Source organism: Trematomus bernacchii, unplaced genomic scaffold (genome assembly GCF_902827165.1).
Source record: "Trematomus bernacchii unplaced genomic scaffold, fTreBer1.1, whole genome shotgun sequence".
Lineage (NCBI taxonomy): Eukaryota > Metazoa > Chordata > Actinopteri > Perciformes > Nototheniidae > Trematomus > Trematomus bernacchii.
The window spans coordinates 475,073-502,204 of NW_022987723.1; the positions used below are offsets into that span (position 1 = coordinate 475,073).

At 39.0% G+C, this 27,132-nt stretch overlaps 1 protein-coding gene across 1 annotated transcript; it reads right to left on the reverse strand.

Annotated features, from left to right (window-relative positions):
• Nucleotides 1-277: 277 nt before the first annotated feature.
• LOC117493853 (transmembrane protein 87A-like) lies at nucleotides 278-26,549 on the reverse strand. Its single transcript, XM_034144417.1, has 20 exons — nucleotides 26,403-26,549; nucleotides 25,115-25,172; nucleotides 23,957-24,054; nucleotides 23,539-23,655; nucleotides 22,476-22,523; nucleotides 22,282-22,323; nucleotides 21,642-21,762; nucleotides 21,437-21,498; nucleotides 19,007-19,190; nucleotides 18,394-18,493; nucleotides 16,319-16,412; nucleotides 12,579-12,650; nucleotides 12,350-12,458; nucleotides 10,078-10,136; nucleotides 8,954-9,057; nucleotides 8,273-8,349; nucleotides 5,039-5,103; nucleotides 4,754-4,806; nucleotides 2,358-2,388; nucleotides 278-2,215 (listed from the first exon to the last, which is right to left on the reverse strand). The coding sequence occupies exons 1-20, from the start codon at nucleotides 26,514-26,516 to the stop codon at nucleotides 2,174-2,176; spliced, it is 1,650 nt and encodes a 549-aa protein (XP_034000308.1). The 5' UTR covers nucleotides 26,517-26,549; the 3' UTR covers nucleotides 278-2,173.
• Nucleotides 26,550-27,132: the final 583 nt, after the last annotated feature.

Genomic DNA, 27,132 nt, shown 5'->3' on the forward strand with positions numbered 1-27,132 from the left:
ATTTTTTTAATCAGTTCACTTTACCTTTATGTACTTTACTGTTAAAAAAAGCTCTTTTTTTCTTTCACTAAAAAGGTGCAACAATGAACAACTGTTTAATTCATTTTGACATAATTATATATTAACATATTTCGTTTTTTACACAAAATGTCTTCTTTCAAGAGTTATTTAATAGGCTACTAATAAAAGGATACATGTATACTTACAGAAATGATTGTACAGTAAAATAAAAAAAGTGTGCAAGTGCACATGTTAAAAATGTACACAAAAACTGCCATTGTGTTATAATATAAATTTTATTTGCAGGACACACGCAAAAAGCCATACAATATCATTAGCTTTACATTACTACGCAGACTCACATCCAGAAATTGGGCTTTAATTTCTCTCTAAAATAAAAATAAATCCTCAACAAGAGTTGGACAAATATATAAAAAAAAAAAGAGACATTAATTAAGAGTTTTAAAACATACACACATACTGTACTGCAGTAGTTTTAACAAGGACGGGCATATCATTCTGCCACAGAAAGGCAGGATTATTGGGAGTGTAAATTGGATTGATGGGTGAAATGGAAATGATTCATTTAGCATGTACAGATTTTTTCATTTTAATCTACACTGTGCAACTGAATTAGGGTGGCAAAACTCTGAGAAAGGATTACATACATACATACAGTAAATCATTTAAATGTAGGCCGACACCACATCTGTGAAGCTTAGTAGTGGATTCTGTGATACAGTAGCTAAAAGAAATGGTGGAATTAAGTAGACATAAATCACAGCTATTAATGGAGCCACTATAAAAGCTTGTTTTTTATAGAGATAAAAATAAACATCCTTAATTTTAGACCTCTTATCCTTGAAAGCGGGTCTTTTTTCCACTCTGAGGACCGTGCAGTCTTTCATTAGTCAGTAAAAGCTCTAAAATCGCTATCATTAGACTCTTATTTCCAGTAGCTTGAAATGTACTGTGTTGAAGTGACAATCTGAACACTTCTGATGACAAACTGAACGCTTCTGATGACAATCTGAACGCTTCTGATGACAATCTGAACGCCTCTGATGACAATCTGAACACCTCTGATGACAATCTGAACGCCTCTGATGACACTGTGTTTATATATATTACATTCTCCCAGAACAGATAACAGTGTGTTGTAGTTAACACACACATGTACATCTTACGGTGATATGCTTCAAGTTTCAATACACACTGATGCAGCCGTGTTTACATATTATAAAAGTAAGTTCTGTATTTCTATATTTAGATTAATCATTGAGCCAGATAACAGTGTTAGTCGGGTGTTAACAAAAAGATATACATATATGATTTGTTGAAGAAGCTATAAGAAATTAGCTTATGAAATAATTAATTTTTGTTATCTGGTTAAATGGCTAATCACACCATATCTATATATTTAAATATGAAATGTATTGTTGTTATGTGACCCATTTTACATGTAAAACACCAGCTGAAAACAGCTTTTTTTTTTTACATTTCTAGTCTTTTTACAGCACATTACCAACGATAAGTTCAAGTATCAGACGCTGTGTAAATGTGACCTCATTATGAACAATAACTTGCCGTTTTCAGCGTGTGTTTTAAGCTCCATCTGTACAATTATCAGATATATCTGGCTGGATAAAACTGCCTAATTATCAACATGATTTGTACCTGAACGGATCTGAAATCAGTCGTTGCAGTCCTACACATTTGACAAATCAGGCGCTAGGATCACTTGGATTGAATTGGGTAATTTATTTTATGTGAAATATTGTATTAGTCTAATTCCAATGCACTTTTAAATTGTGTAAAATGCACGGATTCTGTCGAATTTTGACCTATTTTGTGACATTGAATGCGTCTTCAAAACAAATAATATATTTATCAAAGTGCTCTTGCATCAGTTTCCCCTCCCTCCTGAAAACCAACCCCTCCAAACTACATGTTGCGCAGTAAAGATCTTAATATGAAACACTATTCTCGGAGCTTATTACAGTGCGACACAATACCTGTGAAATAAAACCAGAAACGCAAAGTGTCTGGAGAAGAGAAAGGTTGGCTTTGCCCACATTCTTTTTGGTAATCAGATCACTGAGAATGCATTCATTGCTGCCTCAGTGAAATTGCTTTCTTTCCAATACATCACATCCTCTCCTCACGACGACTTCTACTCCATTTTGGATCGCTCCAACTTGGTTTTCAGAATCTCCTGGAGAAAGACAACACACGTTAGTACTCAGAGTAATGTGATTGTGGAATGAAAGCACAGTAAAGGCCATTACTGGAGTTTAATGTTATAATGAGATTGGGAATCATGGGATATGCTCGGGGGAAATACAAAGAGTCTTTACCTCTTCCTCATCCAGCATTACAGGGAGAGCTCTGTATGGAGAGGGGAACAGAGAGGGAGGAAGTGAATGCACTCATACAGTCTGCATTTTAATCAGAGTCAGATTATAATAATAATAATAATAATAATGCATTTATTTTATATAGGCGCCTTTCAAGGCTCTCAAGGTTGCCGTACAAACACATAAAAAACAAGATACACAATACATAACACCAGCATAAGAGACATAAACAAGACCATGCAGTATATAAATCAATCAAATAATCAAATAAATAAAAACAGAGGATGTGTGATGGATAATGATCAGGGTGGATATGCGAGTGTGAAGAGATGTGTTTTGAGACGTGATTTGAAAATGGGGAGAGTCAGTGTTGCGGATGTCAGGTGGGAGAGAGTTCCAGAGGCGGGGTGCAGAGCGGCTGAAGGCTCTAGACCCCATGGTGGTTAGGTCGGGGTGCAGAGCGGCTGAAGGCTCTAGACCCCATGGTGGTTAGGCGGGGTGCAGAGCGGCTGAAGGCTCTAGACCCCATGGTGGTTTGGCGGGGTGCAGAGCGGCTGAAGGCTCTAGGCCCCATGGTGGTTAGGCGGGGTGCAGAGCGGCTGAAGGCTCTAGGCCCCATGGTGGTTAGGCGGGGCGCAGAGCGGCTGAAGGCTCTAGGCCCCATGGTGGTTAGGCGGGGTGCAGAGCGGCTGAAGGCTCTAGGCCCCATGGTGGTTAGGCGGGGCGCAGAGCGGCTGAAGGCTCTAGGCCCCATGGTGGTTAGGCGGGGTGCAGAGCGGCTGAAGGCTCTAGACCCCATGGTGGTTAGGCGGGGTGCAGAGCGGCTGAAGGCTCTAGACCCCATGGTGGTTAGGCGGGGTGCAGAGCGGCTGAAGGCTCTAGACCCCATGGTGGGTAGGCGGGGTGCAGAGCGGCTGAAGGCTCAAGACCCCATGGTGGTCAGGGGGGGTGCAGAGCGGCTGAAGGCTCTAGACCCCATGGTGGTTAAACGGAAGGGGGGTGCAGTGAGGTGGAGGGAAGCAGAAGACCTGAGAGTGCGGATGGGTGTGTTGATGTGCAGGAGGTCGGCGGGGTACAGAGTGAGGTTATGGATGGCCTTTAAGGTGAGGAACAGAATCTTAAAAACTATACAGGATTTGACGGGGAGCCAGTGAAGTTGCTGAAGAACAGGAGTGATGTGGTTAATGGAGGGGGTTCTGGTGGTGATGCGGGCGGCAGAGTTCTGGACCAGTTATTTATCTCGGGGGAGATAGGGTTTTGTGACAGTTGTTCTTTTTGAGAATAAAATTCAAAAAAAGGTAAATAAATAAGAAAATAGAAGCGTTCCGTGTCTTGTTTATACATAAAATACAAATAAACATTAGATGTTATGTTTAAATGTCCAATAAAAGATCAAATGAAATAGAATACAGATATTTATCTAACATAAGGTCAATCTAAATGTCCTGTAGAAAGAAGGGGAGAATATAGATAGAAGTATAAATAAAATGTCCAATAAAAGATGAAATAAATACAATATTTTGTATTAAAAAATGTGAAGATTCAGTAACACATCAACACATTGTTTGTACCTACATTTAATTTGTTTGTTTGTTTGTTTGTTTATTTATTTAAAGGACAGTGCACATTAATCCACATTGCTGTAAATGAGCCAGTATTAGCCAGCAGGCTAATTTTCAACTGTTGTCCTTGGCAAGATGTTAAATAACCACAACAAAACTAGAGAAATAAAAACATAATTAAATAGAATACAACAGACAACAGCAGTACAACAATAAATAGCAGTACAACAATAAATAGGAACAGACACACATGCAAACAGATGAAATACTATCATACTATGATACAGTTAAAAATGTTCACATTTTTGATTGCTTAAAAGCCAGTTCTTATGATAGTGGTTAAATGTATGATAGGAGGTGTTATTCCTTATCTGTATCGGTATTGTGTTTCAAAGTGTTGATGCCCTCACAGAGAAACAGTGTTTACCAAAGGAACTGGACCTAAGAGGGACTACACCGTCCCCTCTTAGGGCAGACCTTGTGGTTCTGCTGTTTGAGTTTTTCTGCTGTATAAAAGTGCAGAGTGGTGGGGGTGTCTTGCCGTTAATAATCTTAAAAATGAGACATGCATCAGTGTGTTTTAAAAGATTTTCCCAGCTGAGCAGGTTATCTTTGATTGAGCTAACTTATTATTAACTTATGGAGGCAATATACCTCTAGTCTGTATGTGGCCCTCATTGAAAAAAGTGTGGACATCCCCTACTTACATAAACTGAACGTGACATATTAAGGATTTCAGTTTTAATCCGATACCTTATTCTCTCAAAATCCAGCTCGCATAATATACCAATTTCCTTGACTCAATGTTTTACATTTAAAATTGACAATACTTACACATCAATGACAGATGTAGGAATGTTTTCCTCAACCCATTTTAGGTCTTCATCCTGTTAAGAATTAAGAAACGTAACATTATTAAGCTATAGATGGAGAGATAACATAAGAAAATAAGTTATACACTAAAAAGTGTGTAAAAAAACATTCATTCAAAACACAAACAAACGACAAAAACAGTCAAACATTTCACAGGAGCTGAGCAGACACCTTATTATATAACACATTGTTAGTTTAGAGTGTAAATCAAATAATTAACATGTGGACAGATGATATTAAACCCACCTCTTTACTCAATAGTTTCTGGGAGCCATTAGAGTCCGGCTTGGAGCCCCTCATCTTCATTCCCTCTAAGAAAAGAAAGGAAAAGCCAAGTGTTAATTTTGGCAGCTATTTTAGGCCTCGGCCACACAAGGACGATAACGGTCGTATCCGCTACAGTTCACTATCAGATAGACGGTTCGGCCACACGAGGCCGACATGGAAACGCAGAAAACGATAACGATAGGTAGATCTGCGGCCGAAACGCTCTGGGGGGGCAAACGGCTCCGTGTTTACGCCTATACGATCATTTCCTGATAACGTTGAAGCAATAGCCCCGCCTCTCCCCACCCCCCCTTGCTCAGAGATCAGCTGCTGGGCTGTCAGAAGAGGGGGAGGAAAAGATAGGCTCCGTTTATTATTCTTATATTATTATATAGAGTCATTATTCATTTGTTTTAAAGCTCAATAAATAACAAAGAAGACCTTTGACCGGCACTTTTCAAATTTTGTCCGGAAGATTTAAACTTTAAAATCGAACGGAAACTCTGCCGCACGGTCCCCTCGTCCCTTGGAAGAGGCGGAGAGGTGGGTGTTTTTTTACAGCAGGGGCACACGCTTGCCTCGGGGAGGGAGAAAAAGAGCCAGAGCGTCCACCGCGGAGAATAAACAGAAGGGCAACCATGGCAACCATGCACGGGAAGTCTTCTTCGCTGCTTTTGTGGCAGGAGTACAGCGCCACTTACAGGCCCGGCATATGTACTACAGCGTCTCCAGCGCTTTCGAGCGGTCTCGTGTGAACGGACACGTTTCTGGTGCCGATTGCGTGTGGACGGAAGACTTTTTTGATATCGAATTCGGTTCGTTTGCGTTACCGTTCTCGTGTGGCTCCAGTCTTAGTCTTTAGACGAAAATGGTTATTAGTTTAAGTCACATTTTAGTCCTTTTTATCCTTCATAGTTTTAGTCTAGTTTTAGTCGACGACAACACAAAACGTTTTAGTCGATGAAAAAACATTACATTTTAGTCAACTTTTAGTCAAAATGTTTTCTCTCTTTAAACTAATTCAGTTAGGCGAATACAGGTATCTCAAATTGGAATCAAGGTGACAGCATCAAGTGTTGAAATTCGTAAAGCAACATTTCACTCTCTTAACACTTAACTTGTGTAATAGAGTGACGTGTGCAGATTCCCAGAATCCCAACTAATTCAACCAATGACAGGGATGCATTTTGACAGACAAGACGGACAATTGAGGGAAAATATCCTGCATTTTGAATGTCCGATAGTGCACCATTAACACCTTAGTCCCGTCCCGTATCGTCAACGAAAACAAAATATACATTTCGTCATAGTTTTTATTATCAAAAATCTATTTTTAGCTCGTCATCGTCTCGTCATGTAAAAAAGGTCGTTGACGAACTTAACACTGATTGAAATCACACAGAAGTCCATTCTCCAATAATATATTAACATAACCAGGTTACTCAAATGTCCTTTCATGCATTACCTGATTATACCAGAAACAATCAGCTTTCCACATGGCTTCAGAAGCACTGAGTTACACAATCTAATAACCTCAGGCGACATTTACAAGATGATCTTCTGCAGCAGACGTGGATTATTTGCAGATCAGTGGGTTTGTCACAGAGTATAAAAATGCATCAAAGCCGTGCAGTGTCACAAATCTACTGGAAAACATGGCTGGCACGCTCACAGAGCTCCATCAGAACTGAACAGAAAAACACTTTATAATTCTCAAATATTGAGCATTTCAACAACATCGAAAAGAGTGTGACTTTCCACATTGAGCGTGTTGGTGTGACGAACATCCCTGCAGCTTTTATGGCACAATTATCAACACTACACTGATTAAGCACTGAATTATAGACCAAAAAGCATTTACCTAACAAAACATGGCTTTTGGCAAATTAAACTTGATGAAAGCTATATTTACATTCAGATCTTAGCTTTCACTGCACATTCTAGCTCAGTGATGTTCATCGGTACACATCCTTTTTCTCTGATGCATGAACATCTTGGGAGTAGTTGTAGTGGCAGGACTGGAATTGGGACAATATATACAGTATATATATATATATTAGGGATATATCGAATATCGCGATAAATAAATGTCTCGATACCGTCGTGAGACTGACAAAACCTTTATTTAACCAGGTGGTCCCATTGAGATCATCGATCTCTTTTTCAAGGGAGACCTGTCCAACATGGCAGCAAGTAGGTTACAACATGAACACAAAACAACAGATAACACATAAGGACATCGTATTTACAGGGCTACATTTACATACCTAGAGACATTGACAAGTACCAACAGTATATGTATATCTAGGGAGGCGTGTGGTGCAGTGGGTTGTGCGTTGGTGTTCGAATCAGGGGATAGCAAGTTCGAGTCCCACTGCAGTCAACATGTCGTTGTGTCCCTGAGACACTTCACCCCAAATTGCTCCTGTGGGGATTGCCTACAGCATTGAGTATGTAAGTCGCTTTGGATAAAAGCGTCTAACAAGTGACATGTCATGTAATGTAATATCTCACCCTGTCAATAAGCCTCACCTTCTTGGCAAACACTGTATTGTTTTTGAAGTGGTGGAGAGACAATGCACAGTTTGACCCACTGCTGTCACCCATGGCCAAAGCATATCTCTCTGTCCCAGCAACATCAGTACCAAGCGAGAGAGTTTTTTCCACAGCAGGGGATATTGTAAACGCCCAAACATCCCAGCTTCTACCTGGAAATGTGGACATGCTCATATTCCTAAAAAATAACCGGTCTGATGATGCTGAGTGAGTGAGTGAGTTTGAGTTGAGTTACTTGAAAAACTAAAGTGAAACTTGATTTATTCTATTGCAGGGTCTGATTATTATATTTTTGACACTTTAAAATACTACTATCCTACTAAAATGCTGTACAAATCAGATTTATTATTTAATAAAGAACATTTTTTCAAGTAAAAAATAAATAATAATAATTCACTTTATTTATTTTTTATTTATTTTTCAATATCGCAATAAATATCGTACCGTGGACTTGTTATCGCGATATTATCGTACCGTGAGTCTTTGGTATCATTACATCCCTAATATATATAGTGACCATGTCTGGAAAATCATACATTTAGACCACGTAAATGTTAGAACCGAGGAAAAAGACATAATACGAAGTCCAAAATCTAAGACAATATCTAGCCTCATATCCCAATATTTATAAAATATCGATATATTGCCCAGTCTTACCAAAAGCTTCGTTCAGCATGGGCTCCTTGGCCTCTTCCTCATCGTCATCTTCATCAATCAGAGGAGAATGAGAGAACCTGAGAGAAAACAGAAACAAAATGACATGAAATACTGTTTATACTGATACTGTCAACTCTCTACTGGTGTATGATCGCGAAACACTACTGGATATTAGTTTATTTTCTTGTGTTTTATATATTGTTTTGACATCATGTATGACAGATTTCAGTCTGTGGCTTTAAGTACGGTTGTATTGTCTTGTGTTTTACATTTGTTTTATGTCCTATCTGTTTGGTCAAAATGTATTTATGCTGATTTTTATATATTTATTGATTTACAGCACTTTGGTCAACTCTGTTGTTTTTAAATGTGATATGTAAATAAAGTTGGATTGGAAATACAACTAGTGACATTAAAGTTGTTTTGCTCCAGCTCCAATTCTACACCTTGGCTTCTTCCTCACTTCTTTAATATGTTTCCTTACTTTAATAGATGATGCTTCTTATTTAAATAACCAAGGATGTGTACGTATTTGATTTTACTTTAAAAATATGTCCTTTCATCTTTAATGAATATGTCAGTCGACCCATTGTTTTTTGCCTTTTATCTGCATCTTTCCCTTTGATGTAATAATGTACATGTTTGCCACAGTGGGATGTGTGATGATGTGTGACCTCTGACCTCTGGCTGTTAGCAGAGGGCCGCAGCAGCACCATGATCACCATCAGGATGGTGGAGAACAGCAGGCGCCAGAAAGCATCGTCCACCCACAAGTCCCTCCATCCCTGTGGGGAAGAATAGAAAAGAGTTGATGATGAATTGATGATGATGATATCAGGTCGAAAGGCGAGCTCACTTTTGAATCTGTGTATAAACAAGACATAGGAACCGCATGATGGGAACTGTTGTAGTACATTGATAATTAAAGGTAGGGTAGGTAAGTTTGAGAAACCGGCTCGAGATCGCTAGAATTTGAAAATACACAGCCGGAGAAAATCTGCCACTTCCTTACAGAGCCCCTCCTCCAACACACACGAACACGCACATGACCAATGAGGGCACGAGATAAGTTTGTGCACAGATGGAAGGCTGACAGGCAGGTAGGCCATCCAGTTATTTTAGCCTGGCCGGCTCAGATGATTGGTCGTGCTTTTTCAGTACTACAGCTTCCACAGATGATATTTATTTATGGATTTTTTGTCAAAGCACTTCAGATATTCATTGCTATCGGGATGTTAAGAGCATTCCATGGAATATAACAAAAAGTGTATCTCGAGCCGGTTTCTCAAACTTACCTACCCCACCTTTAAGTCTCATTTAATTATATACAATTATTCTTGGGTTTTTCCCACAGTTTCAGTTTGATGCAAGCTACGGCTATCACTCCCAAGCGTCTTCCCACCTTCAACACACAGACTGGCTTCCTTTTGTTCTCATTCAACAGACAGAAGGGTGTGACCATTGTCTGGAGAATGATCATCACTGTCTAGCCTCCAATATTCAATACCCTGTAATGTAGAATTTCATTGGCTGTTCACCTTCCCATCTTTTGCCCTCTCCTCTGTATAAATGACACTGTGTAACTTGGTCAGATCTCCTTTCTTACCACATCAGTGGAACGGGTTATCTGTCCTTACAAGCTGGACATATTGATTCTGTTAAATGCTATGACTCTTTATTAAATAACACAACTTTGGTTTTTAGCTTGTATATTTGTTCTTTTCTTACTAGAAGATGATTAAGTGTGGAATTTCCACCACAGGAACATAATACAGTAATGGATGAATGACGGAGAACACACTGACCCTCTGGCAGTCCACCAGCTTGAACACTTTGGTGGTCCAGATGATGAAGATGATGGAAGCTGTGGACACAGAGACATCAGGATCAGTTTGAAGTGTGTGAACAATATGCAAAAATAATGAGAAACAGCACTGGACATCTCCCATCAGTGGAAGCTAAACTGGAAAATGTCATACTAACTAAAGATGAGGCAATGCATTTACATATTTTGCATTAATGAGGAGCATAAATTGACCAGAAGAGAAACGTTGTATTACATTTCACTGGGATACAGAATCAGAAATACATTCATAGAAACGGGGGGAAATTGGTTTTCCTGACAGTTGTTTTAATTTAGAATGAATAAAATAAAATGTAATATATTATATAAGCCTGGGTCAGTGAAAAGGTAACAAAATCAATGCCACCTCTTAAGCTATAACAATGTCTCTATTGAAACTAAAATGATATATACTGTATGAGATGCAATAAATCAAAATCAATGTCGTTGATAATCATTTACATTTTCCAGAATGTGAAAAGGAAAATAAAACTTTACAGGAATGATTCAAACAAAAAAACAACAACAACCAACTGGCATTTAACAGGAATATGAGTTTATTTTTGGTAGTGATGATTAGGAATTAGGGTTGCAAAATTCCGGGAATTTTCAAAGATGGAAACTTTCCATGGGAATAAACTGGGAATTTTCTAAATTGAAGGTTGGCTCTTCGTAGGGAACTTAAATATAGTTGGGGAAAGTATATTTTAGCATAATCTTGACTAAAACAAACAGATGCCATTCAAGTACACTTGAATATCCATGCCATTCCTCAATCACATGCACATAGCACACTGCTTGCTGCATGGCTATTGAGACCACACCCCCTACAGGCACTGTGCATTCCTCCATCACATGCACAGATGATTTCTAGAAGACTGGATCACACTTTTGAGCCCAAAGCACAAGACAAATGAAGCCACACATTTGAGCCTGTGGACTACACAAAGTGAAGTGAGTTTTGATGATATTATGGGGTAATATATTTATTTAATGTTTAAATTGCAAATATCACGGTTGTGTTTCGCCAACAACAACCGAGTGTTTCGAGCCAGGTCCCGGTATCTCGCAGGACAGTGCACCCAGCAGGAGCCTCCAGCTAGATTTGATCGATATGGACATAAACGCGAGTGAAGTCTAATCGGACAGGAGAGATAGCAAGTTCGAGTCCCACTGCAGTCAGCATGTCGTTGTGTCCCTGGGCAAGACACTTCACCCCAAAATTGCTCCTGTGGGGATTGCCCACAGTATTGAGTATGTAAGTCGCTTTGGATAAAAGCGTCTAACAAGTGACATGTAATGTAATGCAAAAAGCAGACGGCGCTGCGCTCAACACACACACAGACTCAAAACCATGGACACACCGGCACATAAGTTACATAAACAATTTATAGGCCTAAGTTGCATAAATGCTTGAGCTACAGTATTGCTGGTGGTGTCACCCTGGGGTCACGAGCGTGAGGGCGAATCATAATTTTTTAAGGAAATTGTTTTTATTTGTTATTATAATTACTGTGAAATGTATTTTGTTTTCGTCATTATTACAACAAATACACACTTCAGGGTTCATACACTTTTTCACGAATGATTTTCAATGACTTTTCCATGACTTCTCCATGACCTTTACCTAATTTTCCATGACCAAAAAAATTACTCTTTCTCAGTGGTACCACATGGAACAGGAAAATAAGGTCTGCATATGAAACATGTTGTGCCTATCTAAAACAAATCAAATAGGCTTACTAGCTTCTACACGCTAAAGCAACTAAAATCTCTTACCAGCAAAATACCTCGTCAGTTAAATTTTATGTTTCATTACTATACGATACAGTATTTACTATTTCGGCGATTAGATAAAATCTAAATTATATTTGATGCAACTTTAGTTACATTTCCATGACTTTTCCAAAACTTTGGGAAAAATATTGTTTTCCATAACTTTACCAGGGCCTGGAATTAGCATTTTGAATTTCCATGACTTTTCCAGGTTTTTAATGACCGTAAGAACCCTGACACTTATAACACTGGCAATGATTTTATATTTATTAGACTATTCAAAAATCATGCTTAAAAAATAAGTCTCCAAATAAGTGGGGGAACGGCGATCCCCCGCGTCCAACGACCACTATACCACTGGTAATCGTAGCATATATGTAATTTTTATGAAGCAGCTATATCTGAACTAAAACTCGGCTCTACTCGATGAAATCCATCCTACAGCGGAGTGTACTCACCGACCACAGAGAAGATGAGCGTGTTGGTGAAGTGTTTGTAGAGAGCCAGCTTCACGACGTTTCTGCGCAGCTGCAGGAGGCGAATGGTCTGAGACAGGCTGATGAAAATGTGGAGGCAAATTAAGGAGAACATACTCTATATACATCTGAGTAACAACAATTAAAGGCTTATATCGGCAACTGTTTTGATAAAGCAACTCCTTCAGAAGGCAAGTTAGGTAAAGGATATCCACCACATGACGCAGGAGTCAATAAGGGAGAGGCCGAGGTTCGCCACCAGAGCCACCGTCCCGTAGAAACCCTGAAAACACAAGACAAGATATAAAGAATTAGTCAATCTTAAAGGAAGACACATGAGATAAGCTTGCGTGGAAATACATTTTGAGTCAATATTAAATACAATGAATTATAATAATAATACATTTTATTCATACAGCGCTTTTCTGGAAACTCAAAGAGAATTTACAGGGTAAAAAAAATCATAAAAACATAATTAAAACAACACACTTAAAATATATAATTAATTCAAAATATAAATTACAGATTAAAAGCTTAAAGCAGATTAAAATAGAAAAATACAAATAAATAAAATAAAGGAAATTTAAGTACAAATTCAAATTAATATATATATTTATTAGGAGTTGCATACACCTGCTCTTTTATACATCCGTCATACTCAAAATAGGCTTTTTTTATTAGCATATTAAGATTATATCTATTCATGATGTTAAAGGTCCCCTATTATACTGTTTTTCCTCAATATATCACAGGTCTCAGATATATCCAGAGCCTGTCTCTGATTGGCTGAAACCCCAAAAAGATCATTGCAGCATCCCATAATCCCCTCTGTTTCAGCCCTGTTTCCAAAGTGCTGATTCTCTGTCTGTTACTTTAGATGAAAATAAGGAGCCCCTCCCCACGCCCCTCTGAGATATTTGGTTAAAAAGAACACAATGGTGCTCTAGGAGGAGATTCAGGTGATAAGGTGGGGGGGGGGTGGTTACCTTGGTTGGTGATTGGTTACACAAGACAAAACATCGTTATGACATAAAGTGGCCAACATCTGATCAGCTCATTTTCAGACATGTTTTTATATAAATGGATCAGGACAAAAAGAGAGAGAATCTTTGTTCCTGAAACTTTCAGAGTCTCTTTACACAGAGGGGACACATGTTGATGTAGAAGAGACATGAAGAAGAGGGGACACATGTTGATGTAGAAGAGACATGAAGAAGAGGGGACACATGTTGATGTAGAAGAGACATGGAGAAGAGGGGACACATGGTGATGTAGAAGAGACATGAAGAAGAGGGGACACATGTTGATGTAGAAGAGACATGGAGAAGAGGGGACACATGTTGATGTAGAAGAGACATGAAGAAGAGGGGACACATGTTGATGTAGAAGAGACATGAAGAAGAGGGGACACATGTTGATGTAGAAAAGACATGAAGAAGAGGGGACACATGTTGATGTAGAAGAGACATGAAGAGGAGGGGACACATGTTGATGTAGAAGAGACATGAAGAAGAGGGGACATGTTGATGTAGAAGAGACATGAAGAAGAGGGGACACATGTTGATGGAGAAGAGACGTGAAGAAGAGGGGACACATGTTGATGTAGAAGAGACATGAAGAAGAGGGGACACATGTTGATGTAGAAGAGACATGAAGAAGAGGGGACACATGCTGATGTAGAAGAGACATGAAGAAGAGGGGACACATGTTGATGTAGAAGAGACAGAAAGAAGAGGGGACACATGCTGATGTAGAAGAGACATGAAGAAGAGGGGACACATGTTGATGTAGAAGAGACATGAAGAAGAGGGGACACATGCTGATGTAGAAGAGACATGAAGAAGAGGGGACACATGTTGATGTAGAAGAGACATGAAGAAGAGGGGACACATGCTGATGTAGAAGAGACATGAAGAAGAGGGGACACATGTTGATGTAGAAGAGACATGAAGAAGAGGGGACACATGCTGATGTAGAAGAGACATGAAGAAGAGGGGACACATGTTGATGTAGAAGAGACATGAAGAAGAGGGACACATGTTGATGTAGAAGAGACATGAAGAAGTGGATTTTGCATAATAGGTGACCTTTCACAATGACTTAAATGCCATTCTATAGGCCTCTGTTGATATCTGGTAAAGATTTAAGTCTCCCCTCCACACCACATCTGCTCCACTTTACCTCCTGTCTGTCCTATCCAATGTTTTTTATAACATTGTGTTGCCATGATGTTTTCCATCTTGCTTCAGTGTCCTTGGCTGTGTTTGAGTTTCACTCTGGATCAAATATGTCATTCCCCATCATCATAACAACATGTCTGCCTTAGAGACACTGAATCCCTGCGTAACCTTCCCTCTCCACTCACATCAGCTTCATTCATACCGAGTGCCTTGAGAAGCTGATTTTATGATAAAATACACGACCGCTATCGGCTTCAATCAGCCTGCGGAGGATAATGTCCCATCAGCAGCGGGCACTTTATATTCTCCTGGATCATATTCATCAGTAGCCACAAGGAATGATGCATTAAGAGTGAGGGAAGTGAAAAATAAATGATGTGTGACCTCTCTCATCCTTTTTTATATATATGTTGGGATATAGTAAAGCTCCTCTGGGTTGTTTTGGTGATATAGATCATTAGTGTGTCCTGTGTCGTCACTTTACAGGATCTCCAATTTCTGTGTTTGCCTTTTGCTGCCCTCTAAAGCTTGTTAGTTGCAAGTGCACACAGTTGTAATACTTTAGATTTACTTAAAGGTCACCTATCATGCTATTTGTAGGCAATAGCATAGGTCTCAGATATATACAAATATATAAAAAACATGTCTATTAAGTGTTTTGCTCAAAATACCAAACAGATCACCCATTCTAGCCATGCCTCATATCCCTCTATTTCACTTCCTGTTTCTAAAGTGCTGATTTGGGGTATAAAGCTTTAAAAAAAAAAATATTTGATAACAAATAAAAAAGGAGGGGTCTGAGCTCATGCAGGACCCGGCAGCTACTGTCTAAACTAAATACTGCCGTGATGAAACGCCATATCATGGATTATCAAGGATTATTTCTGAAACAGTATGGAGCTCAAAGGCTTTCTCTCTTGCCGGTTATACCACAAGGTGAGTTCCTTTTTATTTCCTGCTTCTTCACACACATGCTCTCCAGTACAGGTTAGCTCTGAGTGTTAGCGATGCTAATGTAAACACTGACCATATTACGTCCAAAACAGTCGGGCATTGTTTCTGATAGCAACGTTTCTGATAGGGCCGTGGGTGTAAAGCCAGCCTACATTTCCGATATTACGTCATATCGGACGCAAATCTGGATCAGCTCCGTTGTAGCCCCGTTTTTACAGATTTGGGTACGGAGGAAAAGAGAGAGGGTTTTATTTTCTGACGCTGCGTGAGTTCCCCGACACACCAGGGACACATATTTATGTATAGAAGACATCAAAAAGTGCATTTTGCATGATAGGTCCCCTTTAAAATACAAACCTTGCTATTGATTGTAATTAAGAATAGTTATAAATACTGAATTTCCTCTGAACACATGGGGGATTTACGCACATAAATCCAACATGAACGTCTGATATTAGCCTCAGGGTTTATTGTTCACAGTTAATGTGAATCAAACTTCTTTTATTGCCACTGCTTCAAAATAAAAGCATTAAACTGGCCCTGTAGCTTTTATTTTGAAAGGGTTACAAGGAAGTACATTTAGATGAATAGAGGACATTTAGAGAGATAGAGTTATCTTAAGTGTTGTTGTTTTTCTTAAATAAATTTAAAAAAAAAATTCTGTATCCAAAAACCTGGGAGGATGTTTTGGTTTGACAGTCTGGTATATTTGAAGAATTAGCAAGCACATTGCATCTGTTTCTCCAAGTAGGCTTAACACACATATAGAGAATGATATCGGTTTATTATCTGGAGATGAATAATAGTTGATACTTACTCCTGTGACTCGGAGCACACCTTCCACAGAGGAGAAGAGCAGGTAGAGGAGCCCGACAGCTGCCAGCCGGTGCACTGATGTGCCCAACCTGGGTCTACACAAGGGAGGGGGACACATTATACTCACAGATTATTGACATGAGATCATTAGCAGCATGCATTCATTAGGTTTTAAATGTAGAAAGAACCAGGGCCTCGTTCCCCCTGTTCTTGGACAACAATCCCTTCCTAAAACCCCCAACATTTCACAAAGATTCTGACATTCATGTTTTTTTAATAGGGATTTGTTCTTAGGTAAGGACAGCACACTTACTCACATTTAAGTACTGAATGTTTTATGCTAAATAAAGTGTTTTCTTCAATTCTACAGTTGTATCATATAGGATTTAAAAGACCATGACATTTATATGAGTTATAGTACATTTAAATAAAAAAGTATGGTCTTTTACGGTTAATTAAAATGGCACAAACCGTTATAACATTTGATGCATCTTTTTATTCGAATCCACTACTGAGGCTGATGAAAAATAAATGAAATGAAGGTTGTTTGGCGTGCACGTCTGCAGAAGCACCTCCACTTCAGGCTCTGGGACTTTATTTTTGGCATTCCTGACATTTCTGTGTGTGCAAACAGCCCTCATGTCTAGTGCCCTCTTATTATGAGGATTTGCCGGCTGTTTTCCTGCTAGTTAGGATACCCAAGCTTTTCATTTGAAATGACAATGAGATCCATCATGGTAAGAAAACAGGAAAGCACAATTCCTCAGTTTAGGAAAATGTTCCAAAATCTTATGTAGACTTTCCTTCGTATGTCACACTGTCCCGAAATTGACACCAGATGGACACACGATAAAGGAAATGTTCAAATTCGGCATCTTAAACCATCGTATGACCGCCGGTGGAGTTTCTCAGGCTCCGGCAGCAACTTCGTGAGCGGTGGCAAAATCTTTGGCATGCCAAAAAAATGCCGAAAGACCTTGCGAAGGTTCATTTTCGTGTTGAATTCGTGTGTCCATTTTGCCCTTCGTAAGGCACTCGTGAGGGCATCTTGTCAAATCGTGTCATCTTCGTCTTTACTTCGTGTGATCATCGGTGCCATCGGGCATTTTTCGCTTCACGAAGACAATACGAAGGAAACAAGAAGCTGCCCGATTGTCTTAGGGAGGCAACACGACTACGCGAAGCCCTCGCAATGCCGTCGTGTAGCCATCGTATTATAGTACAATTTGTGTTCTGTGAAACTGAAAAGGATATTACATTGTTTTTGTTACTTTCGTTGCAGTTGTATGTCTTAAAGGTGGGGTAGGTAAGTTTGAGAAACCGGCTCGAGATACACTTTTTGTTATATTCCATGGAATGCTCTTAACATCCCGATAGCAATGAATATCTGAAGTGCTTTGACAAAAAAATCCATTAAAAAAATATCATCTGTGGAAGCCGTAGTACTGTAAAAAGCACGACCAATCATCTGAGCCGGCCCGGCTAAAATAACTGGATGGCCTACCTGCCTGTCAGCCTTCCATCTGTGCACAAACTTACCTCGTGCCCTCATTGGTCATGTGTGCGTTCGTGTGTGTTGGAGGAGGGGCTCTGTAAGGAAGTGGCAGATTTTTTCCGGTTGCGTATTTTCAAATTCTAGCGCACTCGAGCTGGTTTCTCCAAAATTACCTACCCCACCTTTAAATGTAATTTAGGTTAACTTCCTGTTTTATTTAGATGGTTTTATTTTGAAGGCGAGTTTACGCTGTTGACAGGAAGTTGTTGTTGCTATGGAAACAACATGATGGAGTGTGTGGTTCGGGTGCCATCGTGTGGCCTTCTGTAGGCATCGTACTTGCTTCGGCTGTTGCTTGGCTGTTGACCAAGTTCGGGGCCATCTTCGTGCGAAATTCACAATTCGTGTGTCCATCTGGTGTCAATTTCGGGACAGTGTGACGCGGGCTTTACGGATCGTTCTCAAGAACACATTTAGGAACAAACTTTAGAGGATATTGGTGAAGGACAATGAACTAATCTAACTAATTGTTTAAGTACTGAGACATTAGGTAAGTCAATAGGTTAAAAGAGTGAACTTACTTGACTATGCCGTATCCGAGACTGACGATGAGCACCAGGATTCGAGCGAGAGATCTTTTGAGAGCAGAGAGCAGCTCGGCAAAAATCACTGCGCCTTGGACTGTGAAGAGAAAAATACACAAAGAAAATGTTTATGATATCAGACTGAAGGGAAGAACTGTAATGGAAAATGGTATCATACTAAGGGAGCATTTAAAGTTCACCATCTGTTCTTCTTTTACAAGCTATTTCTAACAACAGGTAGCAGCAATAACCTAAATGACTCTTACATGGACAGTAGACATGATGCTTCTCCATTTGATAGCAGATGTGTTTTAAAGAATCCTATATATAGTATGTTTATCTTGTCTGTTTGTCCCTCCTTTTCTATTCTTGGTGTGAATATGTGGATATAAGACCCTCTGCAGACCTTCTGACTTTTGTATTTCGCTGCAGACTGCCTGACACTCTGTGCAAGAATAAACTCCCTAAAAGACCGTCTTATTCCAAGAATCTTCATTTCAGTATAACGGAAAGGTTTCCTCACCATTTTATTATTATTTACTGGTTTGTCTCAGTACATTTCCACCACAAAACATACACACAGAGAAGCAGATATATCAAACAAACGCACCGTAGTCTCCTTTGTAGCGGATGCTCTGGTACTCTGAGTAAAACACGGCTTTCTCCAGCATGCCGAGGATGATGACGGCTCCAATCCAGAACTGGATCCGCAGCAGATCTCTCCAATAACACGCGCACCAGAAGAGCCACAGAGCGCCGAACAGCACGTACACGATGCACATCAACATGAAAAACTGACAGCGACACGAGAGAGAGGAAAGAGTATTAAAACAGAGTTAAGATCAGGGTGTGTGACTGCAGGAATAGTGGTTTGCAGAAAAATGGGAGAAACGGTCATTATCGCATATCAAACAACTGACTTAGTAAGAGGAACCGGTATAACAAATGGACTAGTGAGAATGTGAGTTTTTATTTTTAAGCATTTGTATTTGTATAAATAACTGTATTTGTATATAATGTGAATATACAGTACATGTACAACTGTTGGTATGTGTGACATATTAATGATTGAAAACGAAAAAAGCTCAGTGTTTGTACAACATTTCAAGAGAAGAAAATCACGCATTTTCAAGGTTCCTAAACCAAAAAGTCCCGAATCTCTAAGCCAGGGGTGTCAAACTCAAATACACAGTGGGCCAAAATAAAAAAAAATGGGTACTAGTCGAGGGCCGGACTGTTTCAATGTTTATTGCAAAACTTATTGAAATGAACTTATTGCACATATTAAACCTGGAACTAACAAAGCTTAAATGATTGCCTATAAAAACAACATTAAACATTAAATAATCAGTTGCATTCATTTCTTATGGCTCTATCTGCAGCTTTTCCAGAGTCATTTCTTATGAGTACATTTTTCCACAGGCCAACAACAGCTTCAAAAAAACTATTTCCCTCAAAGAACAAACCAAACATGCCCTGTTGTCGTGAGAGAAAAAGTGCAGAAGGAAACATTGAAACTCAGTTTGCTGCTCTGTGATGCTAGTTCAAGCCAGATACTTGGCATCTCATCTTGGGTGCAAGTTCATCAATGTTTGGGGTCAGGCTCTGAGCTGAGGAAACCCTCAGGATTGAGTGAAGGTGTGCGTGCAATATACCGGCGAGCCAGATCGAATAGTAATTAGAAATTATCCTGCGGGCCGAAATTAAATCCACCAAGGGCCTGATTTGGCCCCCGGGCCTTGAGTTTGACACGTGTGCTCTAAGCCTTCTTTCACCACACCTTTAAAATGTAACTGCAAACAATAAAGCTTACGGAATCTATGTACACCCTCACAGTTTTACATCCTATTTAGCCTTTTTAATTGATGTTAAAATGTATTAAGTAAAATGCCTGAATATTAATTCTTGACCTTGGAAACAACAGTTTGCCACAACATCTCTAACGTTCTGTTTCTGAAGCTTTAAACTACATGAACCCTAAGTTAAGGCAGGCAACTTAATCTATATATGTCAATATCACAAACCATACATATGCCTTCTTTATCTGCTTTAAAATCCATGCAGCATATGACACCCTCTCTCCTTAGACTCTGGATTAGGATTAGATAAACTCCCCAAACTAGAAAAGACATGCAGGTTTCAAGTTAGAAATGATTACGGCAAAAAGGTCTGTTTGCTCCAGACTGCAATTCCCACAATTTCCTGTGTTCAGGTTAAGTTGGAACCACACCATTGGTGTTGAAGAGGTGCTTTTATCTACTTATCTTAAAGTGCACCTATCCTTTAGGCAATAGCATAGGTCTCAGATATATACAAATATATAAAAAACATGTCTATGAAGTGTTTTGCTCAAAATACCAAACAGATCACCCATTCTAGCCATGCCTCATATCCCTCTATTTCACTTCCTGTTTCAAAAGTGCTGATTTGGGGTATAAAGCTTTAAAAAATAAAAGATTGATACAAAATAAAAAAGGAGGGGGCTGAGCTCATGGGGGACCCGACAGCTACTGTCTAAACTAAATACTGCCGTGATGAAACGCCATATCATGGATTATTTCTGAAACAGTATGGAGCTCAAAGGCTTTCTCTCTTGCCGGTTATACCACAAGGTGAGTTCCTTTTTATTTCCTGCTTCTTCACACACATGCTCTCCAGTACAGGTTAGCTCTGAGTGTTAGCGATGCTAATGTAAACACCGACCATATTACGTCCAAAACAGTCGGGCATTGTTTCTGATAGCAACTTTCTGATAGCAACGTTTCTGATAGCATTGTTTCTGATAGCAACGTTTCTGATAGGGCCGTGGGTCCACATTTCAGATATTACGTCATATCGGACGCAAATCTGGATCAGCTCCGTTGTAGCCCCGTTTTTAGAGATTTGGGTACGGAGGAAAAGAGAGAGGGTTTTATTTTCTGACGCTGCGTGAGTTCCCTGACACACCGGGGACACATGTTTATGTATAAAAGACATCAAAAAGTGCATTTTGCATGATAGGTCCCCTTTACAACCCTTCCCTTGGATTGATCATACATACCATCATCAGAGGCCAGTCTGCAGGAGAGGAGTAGTCATGTGGTCCCTTCATCTCCACTTTCACTGGGGAAATACAAATAAAAAAAGTCACTTCTGCTGACACTAAAATGTCACTTCTTACATTTTCAATCATCAGACCTCAGTGTTTTATCTACTGAGTAACAATTACTTTATCCTAGAGCTTTTGGAGTGAAATGTTGTCTCACTTGTGAAGGCGAAGTTGAGCTGCTCCGCTTCTTCGTCGTCGACTCCGCGGAAAATGGGCTGCACTTTCACTATGAACAGGTAGGGACTGTCCCCCCAGGCCTTGGCCACGGCACTGATATCCTGCAACAACAATGTTTGTGAGCAACAAATCATAGGCTATCTACTTACATGTTTTCTATGAACCCCCACTTAAACCACAAACCAATAAATGTGTTCGCAATAAGCTCAACATTTGAAAAAAAATAAAGCTTCCAAGGTCATGGTCATCCTAGAACAGAAGTCTCAGTGGGATATTCTTCCTTTACTGCTTTTGCATTCAACCTGGCATTAGTTTGCATTAAATGAGGGGTTACCGACTTGAGGCTATTCAATCAGCTGTTATTGTACCATCTAATTCAAATGTATGACATTTTAATCACCTTTTTGTCTGACAGGCATTGGTTCCAAATTGGTACATTTGTCTTTTCTGTAGTTTTTACATTCCACATTTGTTAGTCTTACCGTCAGCTTCTCAGTCATCAGTAAATCACTTTGATCTGCACTAACCTGTATTAAAAGTGCTTTATAAATCCTGACCTCTGGCATATATAACATACATTTAAAGACATTTGAATGATCAATAACAACAACATGTCTTACCGGTTTGTCAGGCCAAATGAGGCTCTGATTGGACGGGTCACTCTAAACAGAACAGAGCACATAGTGAGCTGTAATTCATGGAGTTTTGCAGTGTAAAATAAACCCAGTCTTACATTCAGACACAGATACAGATTGTATATATTGTGCTCTATATTGTTCAATGCACTTTAGTAGGCACTGTGAGGTTGACTCACCTTGGGGCTGGTGAGGGGCTGATATGGGTTGAAGTCGGGGTAATACACCTGGGTGAGAGGATAAAGAAATATGATTACATTAATGATTGTTTTTCAAATGTTCTCACAACTATATTGCAGAATCTCCACTTCCGTCCACTGCAGATGCTTCGGCTCTTTTCTAAAGGAAATGCATGATACATTTTTAGAACAAAGTAAATTACCTTCCACACTTTGATCTAAACTATATTCACACACAAACAAAGTCAAATAGATGTTAAGGGACTGTCTCTTAATTACAGTTTCACTTTACTTAAACTACACCCACTTCACCATCAGCAACTTCAAGTGAATTTCAAAATGAAAGCTCATCATATTGAAGGTTTAAAGGTCACCTATTATGCAAAATCCACTTCTTCATGTCTCTTCTACATCAACATGTGTCGATGTTGATGAGACTCTGAAAGTTTCAGGAACAAAGATTCTCTCTCTTTTTGTCCTGATCCATTTATATAAAAACCTGTCTGAAAATGAGCTGATCAGATTTTGGCCACTTTATGATGTCATAACGATGTTTTGTCTTGTGTAACCATTAGCCAATCACCAACCAAGGTAACCCCCCCCCACCTTATCACCTGAATCTCCTCCTAGAGCACCATTGTGTTCTTTTTAACCAAATATCTCTCAGAGGGGCGTGGGGAGGGGCTCCTTATTTTCATCTAAAGTAACAGACAGAGAATCAGCACTTTGGAAACAGGGCTGAAACAGAGGGGATTATGGGATGCTGCAATGATCTGTTTGGTGTTTCAGCCAATCAGAGACAGGTTCTGTATATATCTGAGACCTGTGATATATTGATGAAAAACAGTATAATAGGGGACCTTTAAGGCTTTTCTTTTAAAGGCTACAATAAAATGCATGTAGCAAAATATTTGAAATACCTTGATATCCGCCATTAAATAACCTCCGCACTGATAAACAGGGAGGGCAGACTTCCTGTGAGCACATACTGATGATTCCGTTTGCAACCATTTGTTAATGTCCTTCCCAAAAGTGAGACTTAAAGTGTGTTGTGGTCCCAAACCTTTGGTAAGAAGAGGGAGGAGCAGTTCTCGAAGTACATGTAGCCGTGGCTGTAGAAGCCGCTCCAGTCCTCTTTCAACATGTGATCCATGTCGAACATGTTCATCGCCTTGTTGTCCTGCAGGAAGGAGAGCGCAGGAATTTCAGAAAAATCAAATGTTATTTATTTATAGAATACACACATGCACACGACCCGTACACATGAGGTCTGAATACATACATACATACATACATACATACATACATACATACATACATACATACATACATACATACATACATAAACATGCATTTTTGTATTATGGAAACTGCTGCCATGAATATGTGTATAAACTTGTCTTGCAAAAAATCAACAAAACCACATATACTTGTGTTTGTTACATCCATGACAAAACAACCCGACTTTAAGTAATACTCACCGGCGTGTTGAAGACCTCGTTGTAGCAGACAGAGGAGCGCAGGTACCAGCTGATGTTGAAGGCCAGGTTTTTATCACATGACGCCGTGTCACCCTGGACTGAAGAGAGAGGAAAGAGAGTGACTCACAGCGTGGAGAACGGGGTTATAAGACAGTGTAATAAAGCCATACATCACACCAGCTGTTCCAGATCATCAGGAGTTACTTTGTGTGGTAAAATCTACTTTTTATGTCCAGACTTTCACCCAGCGTCCCATTCAGCTCTATTTCAAAAGGTGACTTTGGCTATTTCCCTACGACATGTTGCTGCAATGCATCCTGGTCTATTTTCTACTACAGTGGGAGTAGAAATAATATCTCTCCCTCATTGTGGATTTCTCAATTATGTCTGGTGAAAGCAGCTCTGAGGGTTCTGACTTCTACTATCAAAAAGGGCTGTATCGAATACATTATTTCATTACATTTCAAGTTTTAATTGAGGTTTCTGAATAACGCTGTCTGTTGTCATATTTTATGACTTCATCACCGTTTAAAAAAAAAATCCTAAGGCTTAATTTTGAAATGTTTACTCAGCTAAACTGAGTTAAGAGAATCTATTTTTGAAATGTTTTATTGGTTAAACATTGTAGTAAATACTTATTTTGTTCACAGTAATACATGATGGGATATTGGCCAACTGTATAGATACAGGATTTAATTGTATAGGCCAGTTGCGAACCGTCAGGGCCTTCAAGTATTCAGAGAATACCCTGGAACACTCAGATAAAACAAACAAAAAATCAATTTAATTATATAAATAAAATGAATAAATGAGAATGGTATCTGTGTTGTTGATCTGTAATATTACAGTGTTACGTTGATTTGTTTGTCCTTCTCGGTCCATGCACTACGCATTTGAGTGGTTTTGTATCAGATCTGTTTCTGGGTCTCAGGGTAGAATATCCTTCAACAATATATTCTATATCCTTGATAGAATACCCTGGCCCTCACACTGAATGAGAGCGTACGTTTGGACTGACAGTTTGATCAACCAATCATATATTGATTTGTAGCCAATGGGCGTATTCTTTCAGAGTTTCCCTCGGTTCCAGGTGCTCTAGAAGGCCCGGTACTAGTAATACTGTTAGTCACAATAAAAAGGAGACTTCTAAATACTCACACTTCATGAAAATGGTGGTGTTGGCGTACAGCGTCTTTCGAAACACTGCATCCTGTGTCTGAAAACAAAACAAACACACAGCAGTCAGGTGACATGGAGCCACGTCAGGTCAAACAGCATGCCGTCAGCGACAGGATACAGGAGGAGAGACATATCACACCGACTGAATAATACTCTGTTTCATAGTGTGAGGGAAGGATGAACACTTTAACTGAGGAAAGTAATAATAGGGCTGCACACTTTGAGGAAAATATGCGAGAAAGTTGTTATATATCACACTAATCACTTTACTTGCAATAAGAACAACATATTTAAGTTGACTTATTAGTTCTGTTACTTTCAGTATACTGCTAGAAAAAATGCTTGTTGAAGTAAGATAGATATTATTTAAGATTATTTCCAACTAAAGTATGTTTTTAATAATATGTGTTACAACTACTATTACATACTGTACTATAACGTACTATCTAACATTATGATAATATGTTATACTCTCTTATAACACATACACTATACTTTAGATATGGCAATGCAAATCTTAAGTCCCAAGCTCCTTCCACAATGCAACATACATATATATATATATATATATATATATATATATATATATATATATATATATATATATATATATATATATATATATATATATATATATATATATATATATATATATATATATATATATATATATAAGACATAAAACAATAAAACAAATACAAATGTAAAAATAGTGCAATAAGATACAGAGTAGAATACAATAGTGCAGGTTATGTTGCAAGACCAATGTGCAAGTAATGCAAATGAAGTAAACTATATACATGTCAGAAATAAATAAATACAATAAGCTAATGTTGCAGAGAATGTTTTAAGTAAAAGCAGGATTTAGTATTACATAGTACATAACATTATTATTATTATTTTGTTTATTGAATATTGTGTAACTTGCACAATAACTTGATGATGATGATTACAGTCTTATCTTATCTTATATTATCTTAACAGTTGCTGATGAAGATTTAGCACGACATGCTAACAGTTGCTAATGTACAGTTAGCACGACAGGCGAACAGCTGCTAATGTAGACTTAGCATGACATGCTAACAGCTGCTAATGTAGATTTAGCACGACTTGCGAAACATCTGCCAATGTACAGTTAGCACGACATGCTAACAGCTGCTAATGCAAAGTTAGCACGACATGCTAACAGCTGCTACTGCACAGTTAGCACGACAGTCTTTAAGGTAATAACGGTTGACATGTAGATGCTAAAGGGTGTAACACTCACCGAGTTGATCTCCACGTTCCACACGGAGACCTCCGCCGCTGAACCGAGGCGGAAAACTAATGCAAAAAGCAGAAAACATGATAACTGATGCGTCTGTGCATCTGGCATCTTCATCTGTGTGGAGCATCAATAACAGGCTCGTATCCGCCTCCAAATCCGGGGTGTAGTTCACAGAGTCACCGCAAGATGGCGACAGAACACTAAGTAAGGCAAGGTAAGTCAAGGCAAGTTTCAACACAAGGCAATTCAAAGTGCTTTACAAAAATGAAAGACATTAAGAGCAATAAGTAACATATTATAAAATGGCATCTATAAACACTAATTTAAAAGCAAAGATAATAAAACATGAATAACAAAAGGAACATGAATTAAAGTTACAGCAGTGTGAGATACACACATCTGAAACTCTCAATCATTGCTAACTTTTTAGCAGAAATAGTTTTCTATGATCTCACTTTCTTTCTACTTTCTTTTTGTACTTATCCTTTAGTTATTTCAAGTGTTTCATGCTAAACGAACCCCCCTTTGGAGAATTCTAATCTGACCCCATGGTAGGCCTACCTTTTAGTTTGAATAACTGACAACTTTAATTTTATTTATAGAACAATCTGGCAAATACATCAGGGTTTAGACTATGTAGAAGTATTTAAGTACGATTAGGACAATGTACTTAAAGTGTTAGGAGTAAAAGTACTCGCAAAAAGAAAACACTTGTTATTATTGATGCATT

Coding starts and splice junctions, on each gene's coding strand:
- LOC117493853 (XM_034144417.1), bottom strand. CDS start 26,516: ATGAAGATGCCAGATGCACAGACGCATCAGTTATCATGTTTTCTGCTT. Junction 19,191..21,436: donor CAGACTGGCCTCTGATGATG/GTATGTATGATC, acceptor TGTCGCTGTCAG/TTTTTCATGTTGATGTGCAT. Junction 18,494..19,006: donor CCGCTACAAAGGAGACTACG/GTGCGTTTGTTT, acceptor TTCTCTTCACAG/TCCAAGGCGCAGTGATTTTT.